At 36.6% G+C, this 15,165-nt stretch overlaps 1 protein-coding gene across 3 annotated transcripts in view; it reads right to left on the reverse strand.

Annotated features, from left to right (window-relative positions):
* Positions 1–15,165, reverse strand: part of dip2a (disco-interacting protein 2 homolog A) — a 177,042-nt gene that overhangs the window by 13,354 nt on the left and 148,523 nt on the right. For 2 of the 3 annotated variants that reach the window (XM_073846361.1, XM_073846359.1), the window contains 18 exons: positions 13,681–13,800; positions 10,886–11,083; positions 9,206–9,297; positions 8,772–8,882; positions 8,092–8,215; positions 7,893–8,002; positions 5,981–6,083; positions 5,592–5,656; positions 5,341–5,434; positions 4,112–4,231; positions 3,896–4,010; positions 3,553–3,692; positions 2,726–2,862; positions 2,198–2,278; positions 1,969–2,096; positions 721–835; positions 242–449; positions 62–162 (listed from right to left, as the gene is read on the reverse strand). In XM_073846361.1, coding sequence (XP_073702462.1) covers positions 62–162; positions 242–449; positions 721–835; positions 1,969–2,096; positions 2,198–2,278; positions 2,726–2,862; positions 3,553–3,692; positions 3,896–4,010; positions 4,112–4,231; positions 5,341–5,434; positions 5,592–5,656; positions 5,981–6,083; positions 7,893–8,002; positions 8,092–8,215; positions 8,772–8,882; positions 9,206–9,297; positions 10,886–11,083; positions 13,681–13,800 — 2,162 coding nt within the window. Of the gene's footprint in view, positions 1–61; positions 163–241; positions 450–720; positions 836–1,964; positions 2,097–2,197; positions 2,279–2,725; positions 2,863–3,552; positions 3,693–3,895; positions 4,011–4,111; positions 4,232–5,340; positions 5,435–5,591; positions 5,657–5,980; positions 6,084–7,892; positions 8,003–8,091; positions 8,216–8,771; positions 8,883–9,205; positions 9,298–10,885; positions 11,084–13,680; positions 13,801–15,165 lie in introns of those variants that run through there. The other variant, XM_073846360.1, reaches the window with a different exon arrangement.

The following is a 15,165-nucleotide window of genomic DNA, read 5'->3' on the forward strand; positions in this document are numbered from 1 at the left end:
GAAAACATTACCTTTAGTTCACACTTAATAAGCACTCAAAGTATGCTAAAGTGTGCTTTACCTGATCATTGTCTTCCAGCTGTGAAACATCTCTCCCACAAGCCTGTGCAATCCTCTTTCCTGCCACTAGGTTTCCGACTATCATGGAAGCAGGACCCACCTCTGAACCAACAGAGACAAAAGGTCATATGATGTGCAAAATATGCAAAAAAAACAACCACTCCAAACACGCCGGACTCACCTGTACCCGGCTGCTTCTGTCTAGGTTTGGGCAGGTTGGTGACGCAGGTATGAGGGCACATGAGGACATTGCAGGGGTGCAGGGCTCCCTCTAGGAAGCGCTGTTTGGTCTCTGAGATGTGGATGCCGCCCAGAGGTGCTTTGGGTAGTGTGTTAGCTGGCACCAGAGCAAGACAGTATACTCCTACTTGATGGATGCTGTCGATAGCCTGACAGAAAGAGGTCAAGACAATATTTATGGCTGAGTAAGTGTTGTTTTGTGCACGTTACAAATAAAAGCTTCAGACATACACTTTATTATAACTATTTTATAAATAATCATCATCAGTATTACAGTATTCATGTTAAAATGCAACATATAGATACAGGGTTGTTCTTTTTCATTAATATGAATGTATGACACACATGATTTGCACACATCTCTGTGTTTTCAAATACATTTAAAAATATGTGTGTGTGTGTGTGTGTGTGTGTGTTCACCTGCAACACACGACTCATCCACTGGAAGCTGTCCTCCTCTGAGGCATCTGGTCTCTGTTCCGCCACTACAACAATACGTTCATCATGCAGCACCGAAACAGAGAAAACTGCAATCCTAACAGAAAACAAGAGATGCAACCTTCAGTCTGAAGCAGAGATACACACTCATCTCAAGTCAAGAGTAAACACTACAGCCCCAAAAGTAGGTAAATCTGTGAATTCAATATTATAAGTTTATATGGAAGAATTAAAAAACATTATTTACGTAGTTTGAACAAGGAGGTTTGAAAGCCATTGATTTTGAATCTCTTCTTGGTACATTCAGAATAAAAATGGCCTAAAGAGTGCTTTTCAAAGCCTTACTCAATATGGTACCATATTCCTAATAATATTTTCAAAAATATTGTTGGCCTTGAATTTGTCTTAAGATGTGATTTTGGTCTGTCTTAACATTTTTTGAAGGTTTCTAATTTTCATAAACAAGTACTGCTTTTTTGGAAAATGACATTTACCCATAATTTTCCCCTCAGAACTCCAGTCTTTGGAATAATAGAATTAAACAAAATTATGTATACAAAGTATTATCACTGGGGATTACTGCATGCTACATTTTGGGAGATGTTAAAGCCTCAGTAAGGGATAAAGCTTTTGTTTTTGGGAAAATTATGTTTAGGATTTACCCTGTTAGCAATTTTATACTGAAACTATTTTATATGTTTTTTGTTCTTCTTTTCCTGAAACACTTGATCACCTATTCTTTCACTGTAAGGTTACTACAGTTGATTGATTACATTAATAATTGTAAACATGTTTTGTATTACAAGTTTTCTAAAATGTTAGTTTTAAATATGCAAATGAGGCATTATTTAATAAAAAAATATGTGCTAATTTGCATAAATCTTTAGCACAAAAAAATCTAAAAACTGGATGAAGTCAATTACAAAATTCTTGTTAAATTTTTTTTACATATTAGAGTCAAATGTTTTTACAAAGGGAATTTTGGGTATCTCATTTTGTCATTCCCCTGTAAATTCTTTTTTTTTTTTTTCAGATTCAGGTAAATATCATTTTCACACATGCAAATTGAAAAAATGAAGCCCTGCTTTAATGTTTTTTCTTTGTGAGTTTGTAAAAATGTTTCAGAGTTTTAAGTACCTTGTATAAAACTAAATAGAAAATCTGAAACTCTCTCTCTAAATCTTCATCTCAAAACATAAGTAAACACTACAAAACAGCCAGTATCATTACCTTCCTCTGTATACAAACTTCATGGGCTCCACGGCCAGTGCTGTGGCCACCACATCATCTGCGTTATGTCTCCGTCCACTCACCACCATCAGTCCATCCATCTTTCCCACCACAAACACCAGATTATCCTGTATAACAAAAAACAAACTTAATCTCCACATGTTGATTTAAAAGACACTTAAAAGTTATTTTGCTTCAAAAGGAAAGGTTTTAAGGCATCTGAACCCACCGGTCCAATGAAACCCAGGAGAGATGTGCGTGTGAAGGGTCTGTCACAGATGGGAGCTCCTGAGGATGTGACTGGAATGGTCTAAAAGCAAAACAACAAATGAATTTCAGTCGAGTTTACTACAGTGTCAAGTCCTGATTTGTGTTACTTTTTCAGGTCTTGATGATAACACATAACTCTGCAATGACACTAGTAGTTTTATAAGTGGAACTTCTAACAGCTTTTTAAGCAAATCGTTCTCATTGACTATTATTGTTGCTTTTTTTCTATATTTTATAGGCTCAGAAATTTCCATAAAGTACATCAACAAGATTTCCAATCATAAAATAATGTTTTTAACAATTGAATAATTCAACAACGCTTGCCTACTTAATTGATCAGAAAGAATTTTAGACAGAAAGATTGGACTTTCAAAATCGCTGCACAATTTAATCAACATTAAACCAAAACTGAATATTAATTGAACATTTTAATGCCAACACTAAATGTTTAAAAAAATCTTTGGACCTTTTGTTTCTCCACAGTTACCTCAAAGACATTCTTGGTCATGCCTGGCAGACCATAGTAGGAAATTCCCGTACTGCTGGAGCTCACACAGATTTCTCCAACTTCATCCGTTCGACACAGGTATGGCGTGCCCTCCGCCCGAATCACACACACCAGTGCTGCACACATACATGCAGTACATTAGTCCCCAAGAGGAATTAAAGATTCACAATAACAGAATGTTAAACATAAAGTGCCAAAAAGTAAAGAATTTATCTCCAGTACATCAATTACACTATCAATCCAGTCAGTGTTGGGGGTAACGCATTACAAGTAAAGCGAGTTACGTAATCAGACTAGGTTTTTTTCAAGTAACTAATAAAACAAATGCATTACTCTATCAGTTACAAGAAAATATCCAAGTTACTTTTTCAAATAAGTTATGCCAGTTACTTTGTTTTCCCATTTATTGATTGACAAGTCTCCTGTCCCAATTTTGAGAGAAATCAGATGTAGAGAGGCGTTGTGTGCACTGTGTAAACATGATGTTACTGTAGTTGTAGACTAAATGTGAACATGCATCAATTCATCTCACTCGCAAAAAAAAAGTCAGTATTTATCAAAATGAATAAAACTTTTGAAATGCCCTGTCCAGATTTAAAAAGTAACGCCAAAGTAACCCAAAAGTAACGTAATGCATTACTTTCCATAAAAAGTTACTAAGTAGCATAATTAGTTACTTTTTTATGGAGTAACGTGATATTGTAACGCATTACTTTTGAAAAGTAACTTTCCCCAACACTGCATCCAATCAAAACAGTTTATAAGTCTATAGATCAATCCATCAGTGAGAGTAAAGCAGGTCTCACCTCCAGGCATGACCTGTCCTACATCCTGGACAGTGAGCACAGAGAGCTTCTCCTCTGTGTCTACTCGAATCACCCCATAACTCAGACCGCTCATGGACAGCACTGCCTTACCCGGAGGAGGAACACCCATCTCTGGAGGCCTGAACACATGCAAACACAGTCATTTAACATTTGGATTTGGGCTTTGTTTGGAATAGGACAAATTCAAGTGCAAATTGGCATTTTCATTTCTGAGATGATAACCGAAATGCATTACATTAGGTCAGATAAAATAGTAAGCATGTATGACTGCGTACTCTATTACAGTAGTGGTTTTCAAGTAGTTGGAATGTCATCAGTGTACCTGCGGATGGCGACAGTCATGGCCTCAGAGGAACTTGCACATGGGCAGATCACCTCGGGCCGCAGCCCACGGGCCTGAAAGACGTTGAGGAAGGCATCGCAGGACGAAATAGACCCTGCATTCCAATATAAACAACATACACAGTGTTCAGGATGTGTTTCATTCAATTTGGAATTATGTTTGTTCTCAGATTGTACTGTTTAAGTGTATACTCACATGGGTTTGCTCCATCAGCAACAATGAGCATGCGGAGAGAACTGAGACTGATGTCTCTCTGATCTCGTTGGGCTAAAAGTGACCAGTGCATGTCCCTGGATTTAACCACTGCTACACGCGCTGTTTGAAAAACATAGGATTTGTAAACATGCAAACAGTCATACAGCATTTAATAAGTGTCCTGACACCACACTGGCATTTATTATTTTCTACAAACATCAGATGGCAGGGTCTAAATGTATAATTCTGGTCCTGGACAGCATCTTATCTGCTACATTAAACAATATAGTAACAGCTATAATGTAAAATAGATGTTTACTGTCCATATAAAGACCAGCTATAAACCTTAATGCAGTGGTTCTCAATCCTTGTCCTGGGGGACTCCTGCTCTGCACATTTTGCATGTCTCCCTAATTTAACAAACCTGATTGAAATCATCAGCTTGTTAGTTCAGTTTACGGATCTCTCTCCTAACGAGCTGATGATCTCAACAGGTGTGTTAAATAAGGAAGACATGCAAAATGGGCAGAGCAGGGGTCCCACAGGACCAGGATTGAGAACCACTGCCTTAATGTGACGTCAGAGTGATATTTGTAAAACATTTTCTTGGTTTATCACAAAGTTAACATTTGCTCACAATGCGATGTTTGCAAAAATATATAAAATTATAATAAACTATCTTATTTTAATCCAGTAGAAGTATTTTTTAAATCGTTTTTTACAGTGAAAAGTTTACAAGCCTCTTTTTCTGTAGTTACATCATTACACCTGTAGGTGGCAAAAGTGAGCTTTTTAAATTTGATAAATAAATCTTCATAGTACAGAAATTTGTGCTGCATGATTCTTCAGAAACCATTCTAATATGCTGATTTTTCTGCTCAATCAATACTTTTTAATATGTTGCAGACAGGTGTGCTGCCTAATATTTGTGTTGAAAATGTGATACATTTGTGGTACATTTATTGATTATGATGAATATTTATTGATTATTTGATTATTTGAAAACAGCCACACATTCTTTATTAAACACATTTTCACTTCAAAACACTTAACCTCCTTTCTTCTAAAGAATTTAAAAAAATTTAAGAAAAGTCTGGAATCTTGGAATTGAGCCTATAAAGATCATCAACTTCATTCCACATCAGGTTCATCCAGATGTAAGTGGCCATAGCTCTGTGTTGAAAGATCATGACACACATAGTCAGTGTGGCTTTAGGCAGTTCACTCACCTTTATAGGTGTGGACTTTCTGGATCCAGGAGAGAGGGTTGACCTTCATAAGCGAGTATGGGATGCTGATCACGTGCATTCGGTTCATCACACTCTGAACATACATCACCATGACAGCAGTTGCCAAGGACACAGGTTAAGAAAGCAAAAGATAGCTGGATGAGTATGAGGGGATCTAACTCCTTATCCATGTGTGTGAGTGCATGTGAATGTATCGCAAAAGATGTTAATCACACGTGTGTTGGACTCACCGCATGGACCCCGTGCCACAGACCAGCGTCTCGTTTGAAGTCCAAAACATTTGTTATAACTTCACCTATACAAGTGGATACAATCACAGAAAACACTTTAGAGGTGTATATTGAAAAAAAAAATATATATATATACAAATAATGTGACATATATCACATCCGCAACTTTTGTACAATCTTTCGTTGTGTAGATCTTAATCTTAAACAAATCCAGGGCTATATAGAGGCAGAAGAAGAGGGTAACAGTGTCTTTACTGCAGTAGCTGCTGTGTGTGGAGAGTTAAGGGTTTGTAAGGAGTTATTTAGAGAGTGGAAGTAGGACACTCTAGACCTGCAGTGGCTGGTCTCAGAAGATTCTGTATGTTTGTGTGTAAGTTGCACACACTCACCCTCTGTGTAGCCACAGGCCTGTGTGAGTGCATGACAGTGAGCCAACATAGCAGAGTGAGACACCGTGATGCCCATAGTGCTGCCCTCCTTACTGGTCTTATACTGTGTACAGAAGAGAGACATATGGTTAGAGAGATGGATAGAGATATAAACAGAAAAACAGACAGATACAGTAGGTGGATGGATGGATGGATGGATGAATGGAGAAATGGATGGATGGATGGATGGATGGATGGATAGGTAGATGGATGGATGGATGGATGGATAGGTAGATGGATGGATGGATGGATGGATAGGTAGATGGATGGATGGATGGATGAATGGAGAAATGGATGGATGGATGGATAGGTAGATGGATGGATGGATAGGTAGATGGATGGATGGATGGATGGATGGATGAATGGAGAAATGGATGGATGGATGGATGGCAGATAGGTAGATGGATGGATGGATGGACAGATAGGTAGATGGATGGATGGACAGGTAAATGGATATATGGATGGACAGACAGACAGGTAGACGGATGGATGGATGATAGACAGACAGGTAGATGGATGGATGGATGGACAGATGGGTAGATAAATGGATGATTGACAGATAGGTAGATGGATGGATGGATGGATGGACAGACAGGTAGATGGATGGATGGACAGGTAAATGGATATATGGATGGACAGACAGACAGGTAGACGGATGGATGGATGATAGACAGACAGGTAGATGGATGGATGGATGATAGACAGACAGGTAGATGGATGGATGGATGGACAGATGGGTAGATAAATGGATGATTGACAGATAGGTAGATGGATGGATGGATGGATGGACAGACAGGTAGATGGATGGATGGACAGGTAAATGGATATATGGATGGACAGACAGACAGGTAGACGGATGGATGGATGATAGACAGACAGGTAGACGGATGGATGGATGATAGACAGACAGGTAGATGGATGGATGGATGGATGGACAGATAGGTACATGGATGGATGATTGACAGACAGACAGACAGACAGGTAGATTAGTGTATGGATGGATGGATGATATACAGACAGATGTTTAGGTAGATAGATGGATAGATGGATGATAGACAGACAGAAAGACAGACAGGTAGATGGATTGACAGATGGATGGATGGATGGATGGATAGATGGACATATAGGTAAATGGATGGATGGACTGACAGTCAGACAGACAGGTAGATTGATGTATGAATGGATGGATGATAGACAGACAGACAGACAGAAAGACAGACAGACAGACAGACAGACAGACAGACGGATAGGCAGATGGATAAATGGATGGATGGACTGACAGACAGACTTGTAGATTGATGTATGAATGGATGGATGATAGACAGACAGATAGGTAGATTGATTAATGGATGGATGGACAGAGGGATAAATTGATAGGTACAGACAGGACAGACAGACAGATAGGTAGATAGATGGACAGACGGATGGATAGATAGGTACGAACAGGACAGACAGACAGACGGATAGGTAGATGGATGGATGATAGACAGACAGACAGACAGGTACATGGATGGATGGATGGATGGATGGACGGACGGACGGACAGACAGATGGATAGGTAGATGGATGGATGGTCAAACGGATGGATGGATGGGTGGACAGAGAGATAGGTAGATGAATGCATGGATGGATGATATACAGACAGATGGATAGGTAGATGGATGTATGGATAAATGAATGATAGACACAGACAGATGGAGAGGTAGATGGATGTATGGATAACAGACAGACAGACAGACAGACAGACAGACAGACAGACAGACAGACAGACAGACAGACAGACAGACAGACAGATAGATAGATAGATAGATAGATAGATAGATAGATAGATTATTATATAAAACATTATCCCTTAAGTAGGTGTGGTTCTGACCTCTATGTACGCGATTTCATTGCTGGCGTCTCTTATTGGAGGATGCCAGTCTTTAGGAGGCTTTACAACATGCTTTCCATCAGTAACAAACCACAGCAGTCGTGGCCAGCCTGTAAAACATACACTCACATTATACCTGAGGCGAAGAAACAGCATCATTAAATAAAGATGAAGTAACTGTCTTGCATGAATCACCCACCCTTAAAAGTGACGACTTCTCCAGTCTGTGCTTTGGGTAGACCCTTCTGACAGGCATCAGTGGTCAATGCAAGAGTGACCCCACAGCTGCCCAGCAGAAACCCCACCTGCTGACTACCTGCATCCTGATGAGGAAAGACACAGACAGTCATCAATATAACACTGATCTGCAGTCCACTCACTCCCTCTGTGTCTTTCATCAGACGGTCTGCAATAACACGGCCTCAACAACACAGCACTTAGACATCGGGGTGTGTTATTGTGTCCTTCGTTTTAAAGGATTATCCGTCTCCATCAGAAACATCAGCTCTATTAATCAAACCGAACACGCTTCAAAGCAACACAGAGACAGCTAATGAAACCTTTAGATGGGAGACATTCAGGACATTTACAGAAGAGAAAAACCCAAGGTCTGAGTGACTGGTTATTCATGCATACTTGCATACTCATGATACCGATGTATACTGACATCTTTAAGAAAACAGAAAACATCTACTGACTAGCAGTGCTCAGGCTGTTCAGTGTTTTGCGTTCTGTAAATTAAAAGCTGTTTTTCAAGGAAAATGATGTGATGTTGAGGACATCAGGGTGTCATGTTGTGTCTTCTCCTGAAGGGGGCTCTATTATGACTGAAATCTGTTTATAGTGTAGTCTGTGTGCTGGTGTAATGCTGATTAATACCTTTCGAGTGAGTGGCACTTCTATGGGCACAGGCACCAGCTCCGCCAGGAGGCATCCATAAAATGCCACCATAAACATCACAGGATCATTGTTGGGGAACACAAGTGCAACCTGTGGAGATAAATACAAGAGATGTATAGGCTAACTGAATTAAACCTTGTTTTAGTTTACTGCTACATTACTTCTTATTTTGGGCCTGTCACACCTGCATTATATGCATTAACAAGGATTTTGCATGACAGAACTCATTCTTTTGGTGCAGTTGGATCAATATACAGTCCTTTAGCACACCTCTAAAAATGATTTAGTGCTTGGTTCACAAAACGCATTACTGTATGCCTCTAATCAGCAGTGTTCACTTGTAATTGGTTGAGCCAAGATGGTTAATACCAGGTGTAAAAATGGGGCTGAATGTGCATGATAAGGACACTCACTCTGTCTCCAGGCCGCAGTAGTGGTTCATTCCTGGTGCTCAGTTTGTTTAGCAGTGTATAGGCAAGCTTCTGACTCCGCGTCCACAACTTCCCTATGGAAAAATATTTTACAAAAACTAACATTCAAACCTACACTTTCTGATTTAATTAGCCAATTCTAGTGAGTTAATTATTAATATATATAGGATTAACCCTAGGAAAAGTAAGTACACATCAGTATACTTTTAAAAAGACTGTTATGAAAAACATATACTTTAAAAGAATATACTTAAATGCTAACTGAATCAAACGTTCAACAATTTAAATGAGAATTTATTATAGTTTAAATGTATATTAAATGTAATTAGAGTGTTTTTTGACCCACATAAGTTGGACTAATGTGCATCTTTATATTTCATTTCATAATTATATGAAATATGATTAAAGAGTACTGCCAAATGCACTGATAAGCATTCATATTAAACTAAAATATATATTTTTTATCAAAACTTGTAAAGTAAGTCATGTATTGATTATATTTGTAATTATGCAATTTAGTAAAATTAAAAAATAACCTTAAATGCTTTATCGAATAACTCACTATAGTTAAAATTAGCATACTGCAAAGTACATGCAATATTATACTATATACGTAGTAGCATATTAGTCAACACTTCAGAAAAAGTAGTTTAAAGAATGGCAAAAATTAATAAAACATAATGCTAATGTATTTTAAATAATGTTGGGCAACAATTAGTCATGATTAATCGCATTTAAAATACAAGTTTTTGTGTACATAATATATGCGTGTATACTGTGTATATTTATTATGCATATATAAAGACTCACGCATACAGTATATATTTTAAAAATATTTATATGTATTTGCATGCATATATTTATATTCATATAATTTATATTATATATAAATTTAATATAGAAACAAATTTTTTTGTTATATATATAGTGTATATTTATTATGTATATATAAATACACACACATACATGTATAGACTAAAACAAATATTTATATGTATGAATAGTTATACTTGTATTTAATTTAGATTATATATAAAATTATAAATATTTTATATTTAAATCTAAAATATTTTTCTTTAATAAACATGTATGTGTGTGTATTTATATATACATAATATATACACACAGTACACACACATATAGTATGTAATCATAAACTTTTATTTTGGATGCGATTAATCGTGATTAATTGTTGCTCAGCATTCATTTTAAAGTAAAACTTTTAAATTGAAATTTTTATAAAGTGAACTCTCTTAAATAACTCTCTTTTATTTCATTATTTTATTTGAATATTATATTATCTGCAAGTAAATTTTTAAAAATATATCTTTAAGATTTTAAGTACACCCCAAGTGCACTTTCAATACAATTAAGCAATTCTTTTTCACATTGTATTAGGAAGATTTTGAACACAAAAAGTGCACTTCCATATAATGCCCTTTAAGTGCACTAATTTTATACTCAACATACTAAAATTATTCTTTAATACTAAGAACATCTAAATGTACTCCACTGTGCTATGCTTTAAGTACATTATGGAAGTGTCCTTTTTTCACCTGGGCACATGCATTACAAATTACTCCAAGAAACAGGAGGAAAATATTGTTTTACTGTTATGTAAACTGTTGCATTTAATTCAACAGAAAGTTTTCACATCCGTACCATATGTTAGCGTGTAGACAGGTTTGCCGGCGTTGTCCAGTGCGGTGAGGCAGGGGCTCTTGGCATGTGTGGTGCCCCAGCGCTGTAAAGAGGCCAATAATGATGGAGGCCAGTTTGTGACAACCCCCAGCGGCTCCCCATTCAGGGGTCTCATCTCTCCCCCCTCAGGCTTGGGCTGGTTTGGATCAGGATGCTGGACTGTAGAGGACAAGAAATGATTTCAGAGACAATATATATATATTGCATACAACCAAGTTTATATCCATCAATGTAAACCTAATACAAAGTTAGATGAATGCAAATGATAGATAAACATATACTTAGCAATACCAAGACATTTAGTCAGTGTATTTAAAAATCTAATATTTTGACCTATATGCAATTTATTATTGCATTGTGTGCTTTTTGGCTTATTGAAATCACCTCCAAGTTGAGTCTCCTTCCTACATACAGTGTTCAATCAGCCATTAATATGGTTTCATGACTGATGCTGCCTTATACTGTAAGCAGCTCACTAGGTTTTGGAGCAGAGTTTATGTGAATGTGATTTTAAATGTCACTAAGCATCTCAGGGTGACTTATGCATCCCGAGGATGAGATGTGACACGGCTTTAAATAGATTTGATTGATTTTGAGTGTCTGGAACAGAAAGAGAAAGAAAACCAGAGAGAGAGAGAGACAGAATATAAACTGAAGATGCTGCTGCTGCTAAGGGAATATAAAATAATATTTTTAAGTATATTTGTAAGAAATGTAAGAACGGACTGACTGATAGACAGTGTATATAACAACAATAATAAAATAACAGTTTATATCCATAATTCAAGAACACAGAAAAGGCTAAATAAATTGAGTATGGCATATTATGTTATGTTTATAAGGAAACATAAACAAACAAATTCTGCATATGTGACCCTGGATTACAAAACCAGTCACAAGTGTTAATTTTTTTAAAATTAAGACTAATACATAATCTGAAAGCTGAATAAATAAAAATTTTCCACTGATGTATGGTTTGTTAGGATATGACAATATTTGGCCGAGATTATTATTTGAAAATCAGGAATCTGAGGGTGCATATTTATGGTAGGAAATTTACAAAATATCTTCATGGAACATGATCTTTACTTAATACCCTAATGATTTTTGGCATAAAAGAAAAATCTTTCATTTTGACCCATGCGATGTATTTTTCGCTATTGCTACAAATATACCAGTGCTCCATAAGAATGGTTTTGTGGTCCAGAATCACATATAACGTAATTAAAGGAACTGTATATAAAACATATATTCATTTTCAGAGAAACTGACTTTAAGCAATAATGTTTAACCTTCCAACAATTTAATTGCTGAATAAAATCTTGACATGAGATCCACCAATCAGAGAAGTCACTGTTACCACAGAAACAGGAGCAGGTCACTCCACACTCTCAGTATGTGATATGTATGTGACAAATAAAGAACCTTGAAACAACCTTGAACAAAAGGGGTTTTAAATGCGCTACCATTTAAAGTTTTAGGTCAGAAAGATTTCTAAACGTTTTTAAAAGAAGTCTCTTCTCCTCACCACAACCGCAACTGATGAAAACGACACTAAAAAGGTAAAAACCTTTTTAATGACTGTTTAGTATTTTAATATATTTTGAAATGTAATTTATTCTTGTGATGCAAAGTTGAATTTTCAGCATCATTACTCTTCAGTGTCACGTGGTCAGGACTTGGTTGACCAAAATTTTTATTAGTTGCTTAGTCCCAGAAAAAAAAAAAAAAAAAAAAATCCACAGGAAGCAGTGAAGATTGTTAATGGCTGGTCTATGTGGTAATATAGTACATTAGGCACATCTAAACTCTCACCTATGATTAATCAACCTCAAATATGGCTTTTCATCTGAAAGATATATATAATAACTTTACATGGCAGCTCCATCTAATGTTAACCTTTAATGTGCGCTATTGAAGTGTCTGTGCGGAGTGTGGAAGCTAAATAGTAGCACGCTTACTGCATGACAGATGGAGGCGCCAGTGCAGCCATTTACTCATAAAATACTCCCTCATTTTTGGTCATACAAGAGTAATAAATCTTTCAAATCTGTAAAAACTCTACGTTTATTTGTGTGCACTCACAATAACAACAAAACATTGCACTTTTGTAAAATAATGAAAGCAAACAGGATGCACTTTCTGCCGTTTCTGTCTTCATGAACTTGAGTGCGAAACTCAGTGTATACTTGCCTAACAGACATGAAAAATATGTCTATACAGAGTGAAATGTCTACTTTCAAATAAACCAATTCAAATGGAAAACAAATATTCTCAGATTATGTAATGCGTATGAAACGTGCATACAAGCGCATCCACTACTGCGGAGATGACAAGTGTCGCAGTCTTTATCTCTAAACTTTATGCATGCGCTTGAACACTTATTATGCTATGTAGACAATTAAAGGCTCATTATTATGATTTAAATATAAGTTTATTAACAAATGTGCGATTAGTCAACTAATCACTTAAAAATGACTATTAGTCGACCAGAAAAATCTTTAGTTGGGTCCTGAAAAATTTGTGAGTTTGTGTCTTAAAATGAAGTTGAATGCACTCTAGACAGGTGGAGCTGGGGGAGGTAGAAGGTTTCAGAGGAAGGCAGTGCGGGACCATCTTACAGAGAACACTGAACCAGATCATATTTTGAGCATGCAAGCTCATTAGCTGAGCAGAGACTAATCAGCATTTAATAAATAATGTGAATGCAAGCAGTTTCATGGCTGAATTAGATATTTGTAGTCACATGAACCTACCATCCAAAAGTTCCTCGAAGTCGTCAACAAAGAACTCTCGTAAAGGGGGTCTCTTTGGCCTTTTCAGAGTGTTTAGGAGCTGCTGAATCTTAGAGGACACTCGACTGTTGACTGGAACGCCTTTAGACAGAGATAGTGTCAGGAGAAGATGGGACAGAGAGAAAGAAAGAGAGATGGAGAACATGAGATAAAAAAGCAGGGAAAGGTCACTGTGAAAGGATGGTGGGGACAGTTTCACACAACAGCCTGTCAGTCAATGTAAGGCTGTATACCCATGGGGTTGGTTGAGATGGTACTGAGCGTGCTCAGTAGAGACACCTGACCCAGAGCATCAAAGACTCCTTGACTCTGATTGAAGCAGCTGGACTCATACTGCCTAGCAACAAGCCGCTACCCAGCGACCCATCTCATCAACCATTCATGAGCTTTCTTCTGAAAGAGTCCGTCTGATCATTCTCTATACGCTTTGCAGAGGGCTTTAGGATTACAACAGTTTAAATAGATTCAAACTTCATTCACAAAAAACACTGGGACAAAGGATGCAATGAATACGTTAATACATGTTAAACAATCTCACAGTATAACATGAGCACCAGGGTCATTCTATGAAGAGTTACAAACCGTGTTGAGCAATTCCGCATACATAAAGTATTTTTTTACATAAACATAAAAAAGTATTTAAGGGGAGACACGGCAGGCAAAAACACTCAAGTTTGAGATTTTGGGCTTTTTGTTTTTTATAAAGTGTTTTTTTTAGACTAGTGGAAAGAAAACATCCACAAGACACTGTTAAGTGTTTCTTTTATAGCACTTTATCTATTTGTGTCAATAGATTTTAATTACAATACGTATTTTTATAGGCCTTTTTTTTTCAAAATCAGTTTTTTTCTCCAAGACTGAGCCATAAATCTCCACTTCAGTACCACTTATACCGACCAAACTTTACCTTTTTGTTCCTGACTATATCCTGAAGTTTTTTCCAGAGGGATTTGTTCATATATAATTTGCTTGATTTTATACATTTTATTTCCCCGAAAACTGTAAAAAATCTATCGTTTATTAGTATTTTATAAATTATGGAGTGATAAAATGAGATACCCAAAATTACTTCTGTAAAAACATTAGACTCTAATATGTAAAAAAATAAATAAACAAGAATTTTGAAACTGACTTCATCCAGTGTTTTTGTACTAGAAATGTATGCAAATTAGTGCATATTTAATTAAACAATGCCGCATTTGCATAATAAAACCTAACAGTTTAGAAAACTCGCAATACAAACAATGTTCGCAATTAACAATGTAATCAATCAACTAAGTAAGTAAGGTGATAACTATTAGCAATTTTTTTACCCTATTCACCTGCAGTGTCTCGCCTTAAAAAATTAATTACAAATTTATTTATTTATGTATTTATTTACGTTTACAGTGATGTCTTAATGTTACTGTCTTTAGTTTGACCATTAAGGGTGTACAACTGATGCAT

Source organism: Garra rufa, chromosome 8 (assembly GCF_049309525.1).
Source record: "Garra rufa chromosome 8, GarRuf1.0, whole genome shotgun sequence".
NCBI classification, from domain to species: Eukaryota; Metazoa; Chordata; class Actinopteri; order Cypriniformes; family Cyprinidae; genus Garra; species Garra rufa.